General features: G+C 32.8%; 1 protein-coding gene across 1 annotated transcript in view; it reads right to left on the bottom strand.

Annotated features, from left to right (window-relative positions):
* The window catches only part of LOC145277020 (leucine-rich repeat serine/threonine-protein kinase 1-like), a 611,216-nt gene that overhangs the window by 184,617 nt on the left and 403,810 nt on the right, over positions 1 to 22,789 (bottom strand). The window contains exon 31 of the mRNA XM_080128624.1: positions 20,631 to 20,719. Coding sequence (XP_079984750.1) covers positions 20,631 to 20,719 — 89 coding nt within the window. The remainder of the gene's footprint in view (positions 1 to 20,630; positions 20,720 to 22,789) is intronic.

Genomic DNA, 22,789 nt, shown 5'->3' with positions numbered 1-22,789 from the left:
CAAGTGTGTTCTTCCAGTGAAGTATTTGAGTCTCATCAGTGGGCATTTTCTTGAACAGATTCCCGAGTTTGACAAGATAAACCTGAAGATGGTTGAAGGCTACATCGACTGAAACATTATGAAAATAAAAATAACACCCAAGATGCGAACAAAGATTACAAATAATACGTAGTAACTGAACATTAGAAAATAATTTATTCACAGGAAAATAGTAATAGTATTATTATCTATTTATTGAAGAGGTAATGGTTGCAGGGAGATTATTAAATGGATGTTAATTGATTAATAATAATAGAAAGAGTAAAAGAATTAAGTGAATCAGAGTAAAATATAATATAAAACAACACGTAGTGAGTGATAGAGATGGATAAATTGGTTAATTACTTGCACATTTTTCTTTACATTATCTAATTGTCGACTTCAAAAATATCCCAACATGTATTTGTGTGATTAAAAATATATAAGTAAAAAGTCTTAGGGAAGGAAACTTATACAGGGTGTCCACAAAGTCTGGCTACATAATGTAGCCAGACTTTGTGGGCACCCTGTAGATTATGCAGCCAGATTTTGTGAGCACCCTGTAGATTATACAGCCAGACTTTGTGAGCACCCTGTAGATTATGTAGCCAGACTTTATGGACACCCTGTATATATACAAGTTAGAAAAGCATTTCATCCAAGGCATGAAAACTGTTAAACAAAATGTTTTTACTATAGGCTTTAAAAATAAAGGTACAAGATTCAATTTGAAATTTATTTATCTTTAAAGTGCACTTTTATAAATTTTACAAAGTAAGGTATAAAAATTTAATATTATAAGCCCATAGTAAAAACATTTTGTTTAACAGTTTTCATGCCTTGGATGAAATGCTTTTCTAACTTGTATCGTATCTTTTTAAGATTATATTTTGTTTAATTTATTCATTTGGAGTTAAAAAAAATGAATGTGGTTTTGCATGTATTTATAAAAACTCTCCTACTCTTTATTTCAGTTTGTATTTCTCCTTACACCACAACTCATTTTTGCAACCCCTTATTTGTATTATTACAGGTCTGAATATTCTCTCTGTTTCAGTTTGTATTTCTCCTCACACCACAACTCTTTTTGCAACTCTCTCTTTGTCATAACATGTCTGAATAATGAGAAAATCTGAATTTTTTTAAATAAAAACTTTAAAATAACTTTTTTAGATTAAATTTTTTTAAACTTCTTTCAAAATAGAAAATCTTTAAAATTTAATAAGGAACATATTTCATATAAGTTTCATTAAAAATATTCAGCAGATAACGAGAAAAATAGAGACGAAAATTTCAAAAGGACTGTATCACTGGTTACGCTCAATAGTAGTCCTCACCAGCAAAAGTCTTTGCTATTGTAATTCTATTATTATTATTATTTAAAACATTTTGTGTCCTGCTCTTTCACGCGAGGACTAATATATATTAAAAATTACCACTTTACAAGAGGTAGAGATACATTTTGTTGCTTGTTTTCAAAATGTTGGGTTTTCATTTGTAACAACTTGCATACAATTGTTTCGACCCAATGTTGGCATATAAGTAAATAATAGTTCATTAATTATAATTTTGCACAGCTGGGCAAGCTCATCAGCACATAGAAATAACAATTTTCCAAAGTTTCCACATCCTATGAACATTTATCTAATATATATATATATAGCAAAAGTGTTACACAGTTTGTCTATGTGTGGCATCTCTGGAATGGGAACAAGCTCTCCGGTTGTTAAACATGATGAAACGATAGACACATCCCCTACAGACTAAAGTGTTGATATAACATCGGTTGAGTTTTGTTTCCGAGTTTTCTTGGCATTATTATGGGCAGGATTTTTGTTGTCAACATTGAGGATAGAGATTGTCTTGCTTAAACTTTAATGCTTGTATAAAATAGCGAACAAAGATTTTTTTTCCATAAAAATATTTATTATATTTTAACATCAAAAGGAGCACGTTAAATTTGATGCATCTGTTGCAGTCAACGCTCACAGCCAAACTATCATTTTTAGTATGATTACAATTCTTCTCTCATTAAAAGTGAGAGAAACAGGGTGAGATAAATAAAGAGAAACATGCAAACATTAAAAAAAAAAAACCAAAGACATTGAAATGTTACTGTTTAACAAATCCTGGCCTCAACAAGCAGGTTTGATCTTTGCACCTGGTTTACATAAAGAATTTTGGATCACACCTGCTGCCTGTCAATCTCCAAAGTTGGCAGGTCTAACATTTAGATATATGCACCAACCTGGCTCTGCATGTCTCCCTGTGAGTAGGGAACAAGTTTGGCACAAGGGTCAAAAATGTGGGGAGCTTGAGAGCTCCCTCAAAAAGAGCCATTATTCATATTGCCACATATATAAATCTAAATAAATAAATATTCAATATATCTGTTATTGTAATTAAACATTCTTTCAATACATACTACCTTCTCAAGATTCTTTACAAATGGTTGTTTACAGTAACTAGCAAATATCTGGATTTTTTTGCTAGCTTAGTAGAATGGCATCATGAATGAAGAAGCATGTACTAAACTGTACCTTTCGCAAAGCTGCAGGTAATACCTGGGAGGATGATATCATAATGAACGAACATATCATATATTGCTCCTCCAGGGAGGGGCTAATGCCTGGAAGGATACTTTCATGACCACAGGAAAAATACTACGCTACCACTTTCCACTCTTATTTAAATGTGTTGTAGGGAAGGTAACAGTATTTCATATGTGCTGTAAATTACCCGTCCTAGGGAAGGTAAAATTATTTCATATGTGCTGTAAATTACCCGTCCTAGGGAAGGTACAATTATTTCATATGCTGTAAATTACCCGTCCTAGGGAAGGTACAATTATTTCATGTGCTGTAAATTACCCGTCCTAGGGAAGGTACAATTATTTCATATGTGCTGTAAATTACCCGTCCTAGGGAAAGTACATTTCATGTGCTGTAAATTACCCGTCCTAGGGAAGGTACAATTATTTCATATATGTGTTGTTTAATACCCGTTCTAGTAACAATTTAGCAACAATATTTCTGCTCAGAGGGAAGAAGGCGAAAGATAGGACCACTGGAATTCTAGGAAAAGATACTACACTTTGATCTTAGCCAAAAGACCAAGTAACCGTATTATATAGTCTACTTCCCTACCGATCATGTACTAAATTAAGACGAGACGTCATATTCCAAAAATCACATCGCTGAACTACTGATTCCAAAAATCAGTTTAATGAATCTGCATGCTGAGTGCTTATTTGTAACATTTCACAAATCACGTAAAGAACGAGTCGGCATGTTAACCAAACAAAACATACGGCTATTTTCTTTATGATATCCTAACTGTTTACCGGGAGTGGGGAGACAAAGATAGGGCCGCTTGAATTCTAAGAACAGATACTACACTTTCATCTTAGCCTAAAGACCAAGTAAACATATTATATCGTGTAAGTTCCTACCAAACATTATCTTCTATTAAAAAAAGATGCATATTAGATATACAATTCTTAGTATAAGAAGGGGATAGTACTTTACTATTATAGAATAGGACCGTGTTGAAATAAAAACATTATTTAGAAAGCTATTCTTAGTCTTGGGAGGGGATATTTTTTAATGTCCTGTACTTAAACGTAACAATTCTTAATATGAGGCAATTTCATAATTCTTAATATAAAAAGGGCAATAGTATTTTATTATTATGGAATACGGATCGTGCTGAAATAAAACCATTATTATTTAGAAAGCCATTCGTAGTATTGGAAGGGGATGTTTTTATATCTTCTCTAATTACACCTACCAATTTCTAATTTCTTAATATAAAGAAATTTAATAATTCTTAATATAAAATGGGAATAGCATTTTACTATTATATAATACAGACTATTGTCGAATACAATCAGAATAATATACAATCATTGTTATAATATGCGAGTGACCTCTCTTTGATGTAGCTTCATTTTTGATTACCATTAGAATAATATAAAATCATTGTTATAATATGTGAGTGACCTCCCTTGGATGTACCTACATTTTTGAATATCATTAGATTAATATACAATCATTGTTATAATATGTGAGTGACCTCGTTTGGGTGTAGCTTCGTTGTTGAATACCATTAGATTAATATACAATCATTGTTATAATATGCAAGTGACCTCCATTTGATGTAGCTTCATTGTCGAATACCATTAGAATAATATACAATCATTGTTATAATATGCAAGTGACCTCCATTTGATGTAGCTTCGTTGTCGAATACCATTAGAATAATATACAATCATTGTTATAATATGCGAGTGACCTCTCTTTGATGTAGCTTCGTTGTTGAAAATGATTGTCAGAATTAGTAACGTATTATAGGATTGGAATTATAGGATTGAACGAAATAGACTCAAATATATACTAGCAGAATATCCGGAGTAACCCAGGATTGAATGAGATACATGCAAATGTATGCTAGCAGAATACATGGGCGCTTGGGATTGAATGAGATAGATGCAAATTTATACTAGCAGAATACCTGGCGTTGTCTGGGATTGAATGAGATCGATTGAAATATATACTAGCAGAATTCTTTGCATCACCCAGGATTTAAGGAGATTGATGGAGATATATATTAGCAGAATACCCGGTGTTGTCCTGGATTGACTAATGTAGGTTAGAATATATACTGGCAAAATAACTGGCATCACTTGGAATTGAATGAGATGTGGAAATATATATTAGCAGAATACCCTGCATCGCTCGGGATTGAATGAGATAGATGGAAATATATAGAAGCAGAATACCAGGCATCACTTGAGATTTTATAAAGCAGGTTCAAATAAATACTAACAGAATACCTGACATCACCCGGGATTGAAGGATATTGATGGAAATATCTATTAGCAGAATTCCTGGCATTGTCCCGTATTGAATGAGATAGGGGCAAATTTATACTAGCAGAATAATCAGCATCACTCTGGATTAAATGATGGTGGTAGAATATAAAGGTTGCACCAGAAATGGCTTAAACAATTTTCTATCTCAAAAGTGCTTTATTTGTGAAGTCGATTCCGGATATGGCTTATACAGTTTACGATCTACAAATTAGATTAATACATATATATTGTTGGTTTACTATGAAAGTTTACTAGGCCAGTTTCTATAGGGGGTGATTTATATTTCTTTGAATTTTTTATGTTATCATCCGGCCATGATGTGAGGGTTGGAGAGGTGGGTAGAAAGAAGCATGATTATGTTAATTTTAAGTCCTCTTTTGAGGGTTGGGTTAATTTTAAGTTCTCTTTTAGGGGTTGGGTTGAAGAGAATAATGTCCGTTTTGGGGTCAAAAGTATGTGAAATTGTTTCATATATGTATTTAAATTACCCGTCTTAGTGTAGGTAAAATTATTTTAAATATGTGTTATATATTCACCGTCCTTGCAAAGGTAAAATTATTTCATATACATGTTGTAAATTATCTACCCTAGGTAAGATACAATTATTTCATAGTCTAATACCCGTCCTAGGTAGGTAAAATATTCTTTTGCTCGAAATAGCAAATGATACATAGACATTAAAAATTCCTTCTCCTAAGAAGAGCAAATATATTCAAAATAAAATTCAATTTTCTCATTGTTTATATGGTCCCGAGCAATGCCGGGTAGCCCCGCTAGTCCTTTATAATTGAATGTGACTGAATTTAATAAAATGCATTCATCTATCAATACTCATCCAAATTAAGATTATTAACTAAAAATATTAAATATTTTAGTAATCTTTAATCATGTCTGCATAAATTTGTAAACTAAATAAATTCGACTGATTATTCTAAATAATTCAAATAATCCAGCAATGCTTAATAGCATTTTATTTTAAAAAAATTTATTTTATTTTACTTATTTGACTTGAATTTATCTTTTCATTCACATTTGACTAATAAATTGCAGTAAGTAAAAATAATATCGATCATCATATTCAGTTTAATTATTGCATATGGAAGGAGACAGCTCCTGGTAATTAGAGACATGAAGTAATTATGGTCTTGTTAAAGGAGAATTATTAAAAGTTAAAATGAATACATATTGTCATTAGACGCGATTCCAGGAATGTAATGAATTGTCCATTATAGTAGAAATAACTAGACAACAAAGTTAGGTGAGAGCAGGTAGAATAGGATAATGGAAATTAAGGAATATTCTTTGTGTTGCCAGGCACGTTTGGCCGCATTCTGATGTCACAAAGAAATATACAATCAATGTATATAGTTAGACTAGCGTTTGAAAGAAAGCCAGAAAGGAGGTGACAGAGTTCAGTTCATGTTGAGTTAGCCTAAGCCCCTTTCGGAAGCGAGGCAGAGCGGAAGACAAAACAATGCCAGGCAGCAAATTCCCATCACTTCCATCTCCAGCTGGAAATAAATGTCTTCATATTGTTATGTAAGCCTTTGTCTTCATTTTTCATCAACCGCAAAGTAATGTGTTTTGTTTTCGTCTTGTATAATGAACTTTATATGAAACCCCTTCCAAACTGTTGACTGTATCCCCCTCATCAATAATGTATCTCCCCTCTGTGTTTAAAGAACTGTCCATTACACATCTCTTCACATCTCTCAGCCTTCTATTATAAATGTGAACTCTCTCAAAGTAATTCGGTCATCATCGCTGTGTAACCCGTTATCCATCCCCCATTATGTGAACCCTCCCACTATGCCACATAATTTCTTTTACATACTGGTAGGTTTTGGACAGCTTTTAGAAATCGACTTTCAGACCTACCTATTTCTGGTCAGATCCTTATTTATCCCATTATTTATCTTTAGTTCATATTTATCACTTTATTATTTTAGTTGAGCTTCTTCTATTAAATTTTAGTTTTCCGCTGAGGACGGTCTTTAAAATTCTCATTACACGTCCATCGTACCATTCTCAAGGCATTATCACACTGCATACACATGTCTGATAGATTTTTCCCTAGGTTGATTGTATTAACGCTCTGCTAGTTAGTAATATCAGAAATTCACTTTTAATTTTTGCTCTTACTGTGCTCCAATTACATCACCAAGTTAAAACTTCTGGACAACCTCAATAGCTTTGCCATTACAATATTTACTCCACATTTGAATTCTCAACCATCTTCATTTTGCATGGTCATGCACTTTTTGCACACAAACTAGTTATCATTCCCCAACATTCCACTGCAGTTCTTGTGTATCAAATGTTGACAAGTATAATTGAGTTGCACCTTACTCTCTTTCCATAAAAAAGACAGGGAAGCTTTCTTCTTCCTGATGGCCTTCCAACATTACAACAACTGATTATTACTTTGGTCTTTCTTACATTAACTCTCAGAGCTTTACTTTTCACATCATTCCTCCAAATTCTAACTCAACTTAGAAACCTTCAAATATTTTACAGGTAACTACCAACTTATTTAGTATGCAACATCTCTTTTAGACAACATGTGTAAAACTCCGTGGACAACACTTGACTGCTGTTCTATGCCAATGCCTCAACTTGGAGCCCCGTCGACCGTCTTAATACAGTGATATCTTCGATGGTTCAGACATGCAGCTCGTCTGTAGGATATGGTAAGGAACCACCTTGCAAAGGGTGGGATGACTGTAACCTGAATACTGTGCTTTGCCATGGTTTTTCAAAGTTACAACTACTGATCATCACTTTGAAATACTGCCTGAGGTTAGGACATGGAGAAAAAAAAAAGGAAAGTATGTTTTTTTTTCTGTAAACGTCTTACAAGAATTAACCTGAGATTAAAGTTCAGCCAAACACTTTCCACTGAAATACTGATAGAGTAGCGAAAGACTAATACATTATCATTCCCCACTAGATTTCAAAGTCGATTTTTATATTCTGTTAAAGAAAAAATGTTGTCAGTGGCATTTACTCAGGTATGACAGCAGTACGCCATTTTAGTATATATATGATTCTAACAGAGATATGTTTTTAAATAAAATTAAAACTAAATAATACATAACAAATATCTATTAAAACTAAGATTAGAAATATTTATGCAGATTACATGTAACCATGTGTTTCTGATTGGTAATCTATGTATACAACAATTGTAAGTAAGAGAAAATTGGAAAATGATTTGAAAAAGTTAAAATAAAGCACCATACCACTCTATGAGGCTTAGATCATGTGCTACAAAAAAAAATCCATTCTTGTATCTTTTGAAATTTAAAACATGCCAGTTTGATATTAACTCGTACTGCCCCAAAATGATAAGCTTTTATTTAAATTTATTGAAATCAAAAATGTCTAACTAAAACTTTATTAATTATTAATAAACTTTATTTATTATTTAATTTAAAAAATCATATTTGACCTTCATTCATGTTCATTCTTCCTAAGTGTAAAGTCATTCTTATAAACGTCATTCTTGAAAAATGATCCAAAAAGAGATGGCAAGGGAAATAACTATCATAGATAAAAGAAAATTATCCAATATTAAATGTAGTTGCTCCAAGCAAAAATTAGCGGCATCAATCCAGTCAGAGAAGATCTTAATTCTAAAGAATTTCCAATAAAGAATGGTAGAATTAATGCAGCTAGGGCCAGCAGTGGTGATCCTCTTGTGTCAAGAAGAAAAATTTTGACTGAAAAGTTCAAAGAGATTCAGTATATTTTATAAAACAATTCTGGAACATGATTGGTTCATTTTTATCACCCCTGTCTATAAATATAATCGTCCAAACTTTTGTTCAGTTATGCTAAGAATATTGCAACTTTCTTTCACGTACACACAAGTCTGTCACAATGTAGTCAATTTCCAAGTCCCTGCATTCTTCACATAATTAGCATTTCTTCTTTCTCTCTTGCTAACCCTAACCCCACCCCAATCCTCTCAATATTATAAATTTACAGTTAAAAAATAACTAATTTAAAATACCAAAGAAACTATAGTTGAGAACTGCAGTCTGCATTATTGAACTCTTTTACAAATATTACAATTCTCTTCTTTCTTTCACGTGTATAGAAGGCTGACACTATTTAGTCAGTTTCCTCATTCCTGCATTTTTCACATAATCAGATTTCCCCATTCTCTCTATTTAGCCTCTTATTATTAATAAGTTCACAGATTTAAAAAAAAAAAAAAAAATATATATATAGTTAGTTTCCCCATCCCTGCATTCTTCACATAATCAGCATTCTCTTTTAGTCAATTATTATTTATAAATTAACAGATTAAAAAAAAAAAACTTTTAAAATATGCATTTTAAAAAGATAAACAAAAGCAATGAAGTAAAATGACTCCCGAGCAACGCCGGATAGATTTAGCTAGTTTTAAATACCATAGAAACTATAGCTAAGAATGGCAGTGTACATTATTGGACCCTTTTACAAGAGATATACACAAGTTAACAAGCTTCCATGATTAAATTGACTTATCCCAAGACATAAGAGACAAACTATAGTCTGCATACATATTACGCGTGTCACCGTGGAAAAGTAGTTGGGACTCAGCAGAAGTCGTAAATCAAATGATTTCTTGCTGCTTTCTATTAACAATCTACTGACCACCTTTTGGCATTGGTTCAAATGCAAAAAGACAGCAACACAAAACAAGACGAAAATATGAAACACGAAAAAAAAAAATGAAATCTAATTTATTGATGACTTGATTGTTCACTCATGTCTTGTAGCAAGAACAAAAGAAAAAAGGACAAGAACAAGTGAAAAGAAACTTTCTTGCGAAAGAGGAATTGGTGAGAAAAACTTTTAAGTTCTTGTATCAGAAAATCTAACACCAAACAAGATGATTATATCAAAACTCTCATGATAAAAATACATTGACTGATGCAAGCTTCAAAGTGATATCTGCACTCTCAATATACAAACAAATTATATATATATATATATATATATATATATATATATATATAACGTGTATTTGTGCATAAGTCTGGTCAATGTATCAGTAGTTTATCTCTGCATCTAACGTTAAACAATGATTCTTTAAATCTTAATGGTAAAAATAAATAAACTGATTTATCATAAAACAGATACCACAACTCTATATTTAAACTTATGTGTGTAACTATTATAATAAAGTCGTATTCCTGTCTGTTTCCAATTTGATTATTATGTACAAAAGGTACATTGGTTCACAAATTACTTTTCATAGTGAAAACGGACGCTTACACACTTTCGTTCTAGAAGGATTTCTATATATATACTAGCCTGGGTGCCTGACGGGTGTTTGGAGGTGTGTGTTGAGAAAAGAAAAAATAACTAGTAGTAGTAGTAGTAGGCAGGCAGGCTCGAACCTGTACCATGAAGGAGGAAAAGAACTTGAAAAAAAAAACAAAAAAAAACGTGACGTCTTTGCCGTTGTGTCTATCGCCAAACCGGAAGTGACAAAAGTTTAAATTAAGGCTAGTCAATCGAAAAGAGGGGATAACTTTTGAAAATATCGACAAAAAACGACCCCTCCTTGTAGACAAGTGCCCAGTTGAGAGTGAAGTAATTAATGTTTTTAGCCAATTTTTTTCTATTTATTGACCGAAGAGTTGAGCTTTAAAACAACACCAATCTTGTGAAAATCCGTCCCCTCTGTCAAAAGTTTTACATTTAAACAGACAAGTGAGATTTATATTATAGATTATTTATTCAAAAGAAATGCACATTTCAGAAGTAATCTCAATAGCATACTACACTAAAGAAAATCTATTTTAATAATTATCTTCACGTTATCAATTCTTTGTTCAAATAGAATTGTTTTGTTCTTATTTAGAAATATTATTTAAAGTTGATTCATTTAATCTATTTTTAATTTAGTCTATATTTAATTTAATTTTCAATTATTATTACCGATACCAGTTGCCTTTTAAAACTGAAGTTCGTTAAATCTATGAGAGTTATTTCCACTTTAAGCTATGAGTTATTTCCGATTTAATTTTCATAGACGAAAATGGATGTTTTTTATGCTTTCATAAATCCAACATGTGGTCTACTTTCAGGAAAATTCTAAGAAGTTAGGATATTCAGTATATCTTAAATAGTATGTCGCTAAACTCTCTGGCTGGGTATATATATACATATATATATATATATATATATACACACACACACACATATATGCATGTGTGTGAGTGCGTGTATATGCATACATTAACTATGAAACTAAACTGACAGATGTAGATAGTTGGAGTAAAAGTAGCAGATGCACCAGCCCAAATGTGACAGCAATACTCCATACATGGGCGAATGGTGGCCTTATAGAGGATACTTTCAGGTGTTAGTAGTTTTCTAGCACGGTAGAGAGAGCCTACCTTCTTCGCAGCGGCGCTGCCAATGTTTTCAATGTAACTGTTCCAACTCATGTTTCCTGTGAACGTTAGGCCAAGCAGTTTGAAAGATGTACTCTCAGATAGGGAGTCACTGGCCGTTGCTATTGGTGGAGAAGGTTTCTTGTAATTATTGAAGAAAACCAGTTTAGTCTTGGCAGCATTGAATCTGACCATCCATTTTTGTCCCCATTCCATTACAGATTAGAGGTCATCCTCTAGTGTTATTATCAGACTAAAACTGCTTTTATTGAAAGACTTCATAGTGCCAGCTTTGATAGCAATTTGGTAAACTCTAATCAAGTTTATTAAGTAAGAGTTGGGTTACTTAAAACCAGAAAACTCCAAGACTGATTTGGCTTGGTTTAAGGCATATCAACCACCTATGATTATTTAATGCTAAATAAAGAAGTCAAATAGAATCTTATGAGTAGAATAATAATTTTATACTCTTACTGAACTCCAATCTATGGTTCCCTCTTGCCAAACTTTCACAAAAAAACACTCGACTAGCAACAACCACTATACACGATTTCCGCCACTTTCTAACTGTGCCTAAATCTATACGCAACTTCCATGAACAAAGCTTCTTTCCTAAAACTGCCCACCTGTGGAACACTGTTCCACTAGCCTTCTTCCCGGTTGAATACAACATAGTAACCTTCAAATCCAATGTAAACAAGTTCTTGTTGCACCGTCCCCATAAATAATCAAATTCTCCCCAATTTACATCATTAACGATTACTACACTATTCACTAACTCTTATCCTCAAGTGGCATTTAGACCTTAATAAGTGGCGCCTTTCAAAAAAAAAAAACATTACTTTTAGTGAGAAATTTGACAGTGAGACCATAAACCTTACTCTTAAAAAACATTATTATTATTATAGAAAAAGTTACTCTTCAGAAGTGTTAAACTTTCTTATCAATAGTTGACAATTGACTATGATCAACTATCTATGAGATATTTAAATCTGAATAAACTTGGCAAATATCCCTACGATTATATAAAAGTCACTTTGTGTGTGTGTGAGTTCCTTCCTAATAGGTTTTGAAACGGCTGAGCCTATCTTTTGCAAATTTCACACAAAGGTAATTTATATGTCTGGCAGTGTTCTTAGATATGTTTTGTATTGAAATTCATCCGATAAGTGTTGAAAAAGTCCAATCTTAAAAACAGTCTTTCTTCTCTTATAGATAAAAGAAACTTTTTACAGAGGAATATTTTACGTTACACTGGTGTAACCTTGGTCAGTGTAACACAAAATATTCTCCTGTAAAAATTCAGAAGAAAGGCTATGTTTAAGATCATCAAACTCCAACATCAGCTGACGAAATGTGATGAACGACATTATCATTATTATTTCTTTTTAATTTTTTGTTTTTGGGAATTAGTTCACCGGGCAAATTATTCCTCATAATATATAATATTCAATAGAGGATTGATTCTATAATAATAATACATATGAAATCTGCATAAATTAAAATAACATGTTTAAATGTATTGTATGAGTAGGCAACATCGGGTGTTTAGCTAGTAATTCTAAAAAAATTATTTATATTCCTTGAAAAAATTTGCTCAGAGAAGGAAACATTAATCTTAGAAAACTTTACTCCTTTGAATTGGTAATCGTTTTACCATGATTGATCCTAAGCCACTGCATTCTATTTGTGCCAATATTACACCATATGCATGTAATAATTTATCTATCTCTCTCTCTCTCTCTCTATGTGTGTGTGTGTGTGTGTGTGTGTGTGTGTGTGTGTGTGTGTGTGTGTGTGTGCAAAGTTGAGGGTTTTTTTTTGTATCACTGACGATGATATTAAAAGCCTACCTATTCTCTTTTGAAATTATTAAAAAGAACTTCTTAATACTCATTCATGGACATGCAAATTGCTTCATAAAGGTTTACTAATTTGCATATTCCTTTGAAAAACCAACTTTGATTAATTATTAATTTTTTATGGTTTCTTATCAGGTGATTAGTTTCATTTTATTATAGTACACAATTCTAATTACGCACATTTTCTACATTGTGCATAATTGTATAGAATTTAGGATGAAAAGCACATGCACATGTCTATCTATATAAATTCGTATTCCTGTCTGTTTGTTTGTTCACAATTTGATTAAGATATACAAAAGGTCATTACTTTATGTTTCATTCATTCTTACATATATAGTATAATTCTTGCAAAATCTATGATTAAGAAGGTGACGTCATTTGCATATTACATTAAAGAAAATCAATTTTATTAAATAGCGGTGTGTTAGTTATTGCTTATAGTGAGAGAATTGTTTTAAGTTTTCTATTTAAGTTTATTATTTAAAATTGATTTATATTGATAATATATTTAATTTATTATTTACCGACATCGATTATTTTTTTAAACGGTTTGAGTTATTTCCCCTTGGTGCGAATTTTCTTCTTTTTGTTTTTGTTTTCTTTTTCGGTGGATATTAAAACTAAAAACTTTCAAGCATTATTTTTTCAATTAGTTTGAATAAAATAATTTTTGTGATTTTGCAATTAAGGTTGTGGTCCAGAGGATTTTTATTTTAAAATAAACAATCCAATTCAACTATGATTCTTTATTTAAAACAAAAACACAAAAACCTTTCATTTACGTTCTTTTACCAGTTCGTTTTCCTTCACATTTTTTTTTGACATCGTAACTGCTATTTTTTTTTTCTTTTAATAACACAAAAAGTCATAACTCATCATTTTTATAACATAAATTCTACTTTGGTATTTTTTAAACTGAATTATTTACAGATTATTTCCGTTGCAACAGACCGTGAAAACAAATCTTTTTAGACTCAGGTAGCATAAAAGAAATTCGCTTAAACTAGAAGATAGTCATAAGAAGATGCTCAATATCCTGAGAATAGCCTCTTTTTGTATCCCTTCTGCCGAAATATCTGGTGGAGAGTTTGTCACATACTTCTTTTTTAGGGGGGGGGGATATTTTCCTGTTTTTATGGCGGGGGGGGGGGATATTTTCCTGTTTTCATTCGTTCTTTTATTTTTTAAATTTTTGTTGGGGTAACGATGGAGTTGACATATAATAATGAAAAACTGCTCAATATTCTTAGTATAGCAGGTGTGGCCTAACCGAACATCATGTCGACCCTGGCAACGCTGGGTATCCATGCTAGTTTATATATATATATATATATATATATATATATATATATATATATATATATATATACACACACACACATATATATACATATATATGTATGTATATAAAAGTGACCTTGTTTGTATGTGTATGAAAAGGTTACTACCAAACTGTCAATTTTTTATCTAAATACTTAAAACTTGATATAAAAGGGGATGTGGACCTGTGGAATAAATTCGGTTTGGCTTTTAACCGGTAAAAATAGCTGCTTAGAAGTCAAAATAGAAAAAATATATAAACTTGGTAGGTATAAGTCGATTTAAAGTGCTCTTGTACAAATGCACAAATATATAATTATATGTTATAGTGAGTTAAATTGGTACGTTTCCTTATCCATCTGACGATAGCGATAGCTCGAGCACTAAATGCTTTGATTTTAGCTGATGGCACTCAAGTTATTTTTTTTTTTTTTAACTCTGGAAATCACTACTATATACTGGGTATGATATAATAATAGAGAATTGGCTCTACAATAATAATAAATATGATATCTGCCTAAATTAAAATATATTTAAGCATATTTTACGACTGGGCAATGCAGGGTGACTTGCTAGTTGAATATATATGTTTATGAATATGCAGAATCGAAATCGCTGATATGGAAAATTATTTAGAAACTAAAGATTGTTAAATGAATCGCTTTCTGTTGTTGGTGTTGAACAATTGTTTCCAAACAACCAATTATTGAAGAAAAAATAACACTACTAGATGGAAATATTCATAATTAGTTTGTAATGAAGACTCACAAGGAGAATGAATGAGAGCCACACTGCGTGTTGTTCCTAGGGGATTTAACATGTTGAGCATTCAGCAAGAGGAAAAAAAGAAAAGATTGAATTAGCGTCGTTTGTGTCAGGTTACTCGCTTGACAAATTCTGTGCTAATATAATTCAAGAGTCGGAATTTTCAATTTTATTTTTGCATGTTTTCAACTTTCACTTCTACAGACAAAAAACTGTGATAATCAGGAATGCTTACTAATGCACCAAACTCGGAGCCACATTTCTTTTTTAAGAAAGACTAGCAGGGCTACCCGGCGTTGCTCAGGACCATATAAAATAATGCGAAAAATGAAGTTGATTTTGAACATACCTGTTATTCTTAGAATAGAGGAATTTTTTTTATGTCTATGTATTATTTGCTATCTCGAGCAAAAGAATATTTTACCTACCCTAGGACGGGTATTACACAACATGCATGAAATAATTTTTTCCTCCCTACGACAGGAGATTTACAGCACGTATATGAAATAATTTTACCTTTTCTAAGCCGTGGAATGTACAACAGATATTTAATATAATTTTACATACCCTCAGACGGTAATGTAAATACGTATATGGTTTTCAAGCATACTTGATGCGTATTTTATTTTATATATGAAACAATTTAATGTAATCTCAACAAGTATTGTACAACATATATGGAATAATCTATATAATAATAATAATATATGGACTAATTTCTTTTCCCAAGAATGCCACTATAATTGTAAGAAAAATGAAGTCATTTTTAGAAGATGGATCATTAGGACTTCAAAATTAATACATAAATAGATTTTCTTGGTCATTCATTAGGCAACCTTTGCTTCACCTTAAAATTCATCATTTTTTTTTTTTTTTTTTTTTTTTTACATAAACGTCACCACTTATCAAGGCCGATAGGCCAATCAAGGATAAGGGTTAAAGAGTGTAGAGTAGTCAAAAGGACAATATAGTAATTTTTTTTGGTTATTACTCAAGCGCCCTCGATCCTTTGATTGTGAGCAAGTACTACTTCTGATGACGATCAAAAGATCGAAAATGCTTGAGCAATGGCCGAAATAAGAACATCCAAAGCCACAATATACAATCCACCAACCAAACCAAGAAAATTGTTTAACACATCAAGAAAATAACACAAAAATTAATTAAAATAAAACCATTAAAATAAAGCAATTAAAATAACCATTAAAATAAAAAAGAGAAAACTATCGTATTTGATCAAACCGGCTTAGATATATATATAATGCATGGTGTTATTACTGTGTTTATTCTCCTATCACAATCACTATGGACACTATAATTGTAAGTGAAAGATTTTGAAAAAAAGATATTTTCGGAAGATTACTTAGTTGATTTTCCAAATTAATACATAAATAAATTGACGCGGTTAACGATTATTGTTTCCTGATGCACCAAACTCATTCCATTTTGCTTTTTATGAAAGATGGACCCATTAACATGTGTATCATTTTAGACGATTTGATTAATAAACAGCTCTATAATAGATACATACAATTTCTAACCAACTGATCCAAGGTGACATCTGCATTATTCAACTTGGTACATTATGGAACTTATTTATTTTTTTTTTTTTACATGGGGGGGTCACCACTTATTAAGGCCCGGAGGCCACTCAGGGATAAGGGTTATTGCGTGTACAGTAATCAATGAGATAGTATTGTAGTAATCATTAGTATTGGAGATTTGATAGAGTGTCTTACTTAAGGGGGCGTTTTGTTATGAATTTGTTAATGTTGGATTTGAAGAACTCCAAGTTGTAGTCAGGTGGGAAACAGGCAAACCGAAGAGAGTTCCACAATCATGCACTTCTGAGAAAGAAGCTCTGCTCATGGAATCTACGTTTGGATTTAGGCACAGATAAAGAATGGGGAAAATTATTGACAGTAGTTTCAGCCAGACGGGTGTTTCTTGTGAAAGATTGGCGAGGGGGGACGAAATGTATTTGTAACGTAACGTTCATTTCCATCTTTGATATGCTTTTTACTATAAAAGTATCTGCATCTCTGCACCTGGAAGATGTGCTAGCTAATATGCGTGTCATTTTAGACTACTTGATTAATGAGCAGCAAATCACCCATCTTCCAAGCTCTATAATAGAGTTGTACAAGTTAAGTTTTCTCTAATCATGCAATCGAAGGAGACATCTGCATTATTTCACCTGGTATATATTATTTTATAGTTCACTTCCATCCTTTATTAATGGGAATAGAATTCACATTTTGTTCCCGTGTTTTAAATCTTAACACTTATAAATTCAACCAAGCTTCTATCTTTACATCATCAATGCTCTGATCCCCATCTGGCATCAATTGAAATGGATGGCTCTCGTCTTGGGGAGGCTCCATGTTTTGACAAGCTTCTGGGCTTGACCTTTACTCCTGATCTGAAATGGAACACGTACATCAAATCTGTTGCCAGGGATGCTGGGAAAATGGTGGGATCCTTCTACCACTCCAGAAGATATCTCACTACTGATGCAATTCTCTATCTCTATAAAAGTCAAGTACGTCCAAGGATGGAGTACTGCTGCCACATCTGGGCAGGAGCTGCTAAAAACAGCCTATCCTGCTTGACAGAGTACAAAATAGACTTTGTGGTTTAGTGAGGGATGCCCTTTTCTCTTCCCTGCAACCTCTCTCCCACAAAAGAGACGTTGCGAGCCTGTCTTTGTTTTATCGTTATTTCCATGGCAGGTGCTCGTCTGAGCTCCAATCCCTCGTCCCCCCTAGCCGATCTTTCACGAGAAACACCCGTCTGGCTGAAAATACTGTCAATAATTTTCCCCACTCTTTATCTGTGCCTAAATCCAAACGTAGATTCCATGAGCAAAGCTTCTTTCTTAGAACTGCACGACAGTGGAACTTTCTGCCGCTTGCCTGTTTCCCACTTTACTACAACTTTGATGTCTTCAAGTCCAACATAAACAAACTCCTGAAAAACCGCCCCCTTAAGACACTATCAAAACCCCCAATACTAATGATTACTACAATACTATCTCACTGATTACTGTACACGCAATAACCCTTATCCCTGAGTGGCCTTCGGGCCTTAATAAGTGGTGACCCCTATCTAAAAAAAAAAAAAAAAAAAAAGAAAAACAAAGTTGGACAAACCAAGATATCCAGGCATACAAAACTAATTTTCCCATCAGATGATATATATATATATATATATATATATATATATATATATATATATATATGCAGATTAACACACACACTGATATTTTCATATATTAGCCCATGTCCTGTCGTAATCTTAGTCATATTAATAAATCTGAACAAAAATAAAAACACTCAAAAATTAAACAAACGATATGTGTAGACGTTTTCATTGTGTATATTGGACCAACTAACATGAATGACTAATTACAATAGAAACAAAAGAGTAAAACGAAAACAATGCATACTTAACAATAACAAACGATATAGTGAACCAGTCTGCTTACAATATTGCTTTAAGAATCTAAGATTAAATAGTAAAATCTGAACAATAACGTCTCTATATTCTTCAGAAACCCATTAGCATGTACTTATCTCATGGTTGTCAAGATGTGTATGGTTGAACGATAAATAATAATTTACGTTTACAAAATGTCGCTATAATAGATAATGGAACCTCCCTGCCTTTAGTCTAAGATCGCACAATACTTTAAACACTAAAAGTAATCGTAAATGATATGTCATGTAATGAAGTTTTTCCATAAATCCCATTCATTTTATATACCAAAGAACATGGATTATTCCCTAACCTTCAATAAGTAATCCTAAGCCATGTCCTAAAATGAAGTACTGTTGCCACATCTGGGCAGGCGCTGCTTGGCGCTCCTTATCTAGCCTTGATAGAATTCAAAACTTGCTTTAATACCTAGTAGGTGATGCCCTTTTTTCTTTCCTGCAACCTTTTCCCCACAGAAGAGATGTTGCAAGTCTGTCTCTTCTCTGTTGTTATTTTCATAGCAAGTGCTCATCTGAGCTCTAATCCATGGTTTCCCCCTTGCCAAACTTTCACAAAAAAACACTCGACAAGCTACAACTACTATCAACAATTTCCTCTAGTCTCTGTGCAGATTCCATAAACAAAGCTCCTTTTCTAGAACTGCTCGCCTGTGGAACACTTCCACTAACCTGCCAATTACAATATGGTAGCTTTCAAGTCTAATGTACACAAGTTCTTGTTGAGCCATGCCTTTAAATAATGCAAATTCTACCCAATCTACACCATTAACGATTACTAGACTACCACCTTACATTCATTAATCCTTATCTTCGAATGGCCTGAAGGCCTTGATATTTGGTGACTCCCTTGTGAGAAAAAAAAAAAAAAATTAACTGAACAATTTCAAAATAATTGTTCAACCATTTACAAAACTTACCAAAGCGTGTTTTGCAAAACTACATTGTACATTTAATTATTCTTTCAGCACCCACACATAGAGTATTGCTGCCATATCTGGGCTGGTACATTTGCCAGTAGTCTCTCACTCCTTACAGGGTTCAAAAACGAGTCACCAACCTAATAGGTCCTGAATTATCAACTAAACTCCAACCTCTGTCTCATTGTGGCAACGTGGCATCCTTTTGCCTGTTTTCAATGGCAAGTGCTCTGACAAACTCCGAGCACTAATACTTCTTCGACGACAACACCATCAACAAACATGACAAGCAGCAAAATCCCACCCCTATACTGTAGAGATCCCTAGATGCTGTAAATCCTTCTACTTGAATACCTTTTTCTCTTGAACTGCTGCACTGGGCCCCTGCTTCCCTTACTGTACTGACATGTAGGAATTCAAGTGTAATGTGAACAGACATCTTGCTGCCCAACTTTATAAATAGTATTAATATCCCTGCGAATCTGGTCCCAAATAGAAGCCCCTCATGACTAAACGGCCCTGTGTCTTGTTAGGGGTGAAACGTCAATATATAAAAAAAAAAAATACAAGGCTTGAAGTCACTTGCTATGTTGAAAAGAAGGAAAGATGATTATCACAAAGACAGGAGATGTCTATTGACTTTAGTTTTGAGAAAGCTAAAACTACAGGTAGGAGGAAAACAGCAAGAAAGAGTTTTACAAGGCTGCCATTATTGGAAAAAAGCTTCTGGAATAGAAATATGTATTACTTGAATAGTAAATTAATGACTACTACTAGACCAACGAGTCCAATGAGCTGAAACAAAAGAAGCAGAGAATAAATCAGACAATTCTGAAGAACACATGCTATAACAGTACTAATAGAAGAGACTGAGACTAGTAACATTACGTCTTGCTCTCTTTTAGAGAAATATTTGCACAAATATTGCATTTGGAATGAAACAATGAAATAAAAAAATAAAGTACAAATCAAAGACTCACCTGAATATGTAAGCAACTTGGTTGTTGCCTAAACCCCAAACATATTGATCACTACTGCAAAGGGAACTAACAGACAAGTGCTTCACAAACTGAAAAAAGAAAATGAACAGATTTAAAAATTTGATAGTCGTGATGAGATGATATTTATATTAATTATTTAATGACTAGCAGGGAGACCTGACATTGCACGATATTAAATAAAGATTAACAAATGTTTCACATTCCCATATTTTATTATCATTAAAATTGTTGAAATCGCGCATTTTTTTAATCAAATTGAATAATTGCCTGCTCTAGTTGGGAACCCACCATAATGCACCAGGAGGAAGCGTCACACACCTCCCCGCAATGACTTAGCCCACAATATATTGTAGTTTACATAGCACTACAGAGAATCTACTGTTCATTTTATAAAATTGATTTTCTATAATGGCTGGAATTAAAGTTTAAAATGCAAAAGACAAGTATCACGGTTTAAGTGTGTTCTAAATGGAAACATTCATTTCAAATGCACCGCTGTCATATCGAAAAAAAACCTACAGTTGATTATATACGGCGGGTCTTCCTGCTTATGTGTGGATAATAGCTTGAATTAAAGTTTAAAATGAAAAAGTCAAGTATCATGGTTCAACTGTGCCTTAAACAAAAACATTCATTTCTAACACGCCCCTATCATATCAAAGAACTTACTGTTGATTTTATAAGTCAGGAACTTGTGTGGCAATAAAACTTCTCAAATGCACTTCAGTTGTTAGGCTGTATAACGCATTCGCTTTAGTCAAAATCGATTGTTTTGTCTTTTATCAGATTGTTTTTGATTATCAACACTTATCGAAGACATTCTGATACACAACCTACCTAAGAACACTGTTAGGCATATGAAGTACATCTATATGAATCAGCCCAGCTGTTTAGGAGTCCATCGGGAACGAACTTACACACAAAGTTCTTTTTATATAATAGAGATTTTAATTGTTATCATAGTTGTTATATTCATGCAGAAATTAAATGAGATATCTACTTTGTTTATATGTACACACAATATCTTGCGTTATGTCGAGTTGTAATTCAGTCAACATACTGATACACAGACGATTAGCACACCACTGACATGCGCAGTGGAAACATACTATTTCCACCCAGCTATTTGCCAGGCAAATACAAAGCAGTTTCAGCATAGACTCTCATTTTCTTGCTTCCCTCGTCATAATCATAGTGGGAAGTGACGATTGTCTATGTGACATGCGCAGTGGAAACATACTATTTCCACCCAGCTATTTGCCAGGCAAATACAAAGCAGTTTCAGCATAGACTCTCATTTTCTTGCTTCCCTCGTCATAATCATAGTGGGAAGTGACGATTGTCTAGTGATTAGGAACACGGACTGATAATCTGGGTGTCTTAAGTTTGAATCCAGTTCGTTCCACAAAAATCACTTTCACTTAGGATGTTGGCAACCTTCACATGGTCCCTTCCATAATTCCTGATGTATTTCTAGAAAGAATTTTAACTAGAAAAATATCGAAGAAACCAATACCAACAAAAGAATCTTCGGATTCATATGATATCATCATCATCATCATGATGAAGAACAGAAATAAATTAAAGATCAATCAGGATTATCTATATATCTATAAAAGTGTGTGTGTGTGTGTGTGTGTGTGTGTGTGAGGACAACTCTGAACTTATATATTCAACAAATGTTTGATGTAAAGTCTTGAAATTTGATATATAGGGTATTTAGACATGGAAAAACTTTTAATCAGTTTTTATCTGGAAAAAAGGGCTGCAAGGGGGTCAAAATTGAAAAATTGGTATTTGGGGGGTCATCAGATTTTTATCTGTTTGTAAACTGTTTCACAACGTTTGAAAACACTTCCTAAAGATTGTGTCAAGTTGGTCCAATGGTTATCGTACTTGATTCTCTGTGTTTAGGTTTGGTTTCGATCTCAGCTCGAGTGTTTTTTTTTTTTACTAACAAGAAGTGAACTGTTTAGAAAAAAACAATACTCACATGCACATGTCAGTTTCTTTCCATTTTTTTTTTTACTTCATATTTTTTAAAGTTATTTAACATTACGCTTGATACTTACGGAATTCTGTTTATAATAAATAATTCAGCATTAATCAAAATATAATATTCATACATATTTTATGAC

This window comes from Euprymna scolopes, chromosome 5 (assembly GCF_053919585.1).
Source record: "Euprymna scolopes isolate OS-2025 chromosome 5, ASM5391958v1, whole genome shotgun sequence".
NCBI lineage: Eukaryota > Metazoa > Mollusca > Cephalopoda > Sepiida > Sepiolidae > Euprymna > Euprymna scolopes.
The sequence above is the reverse complement of the archived record's forward strand: the minus strand, read 5'-3'. Positions and strand labels throughout refer to the sequence as shown.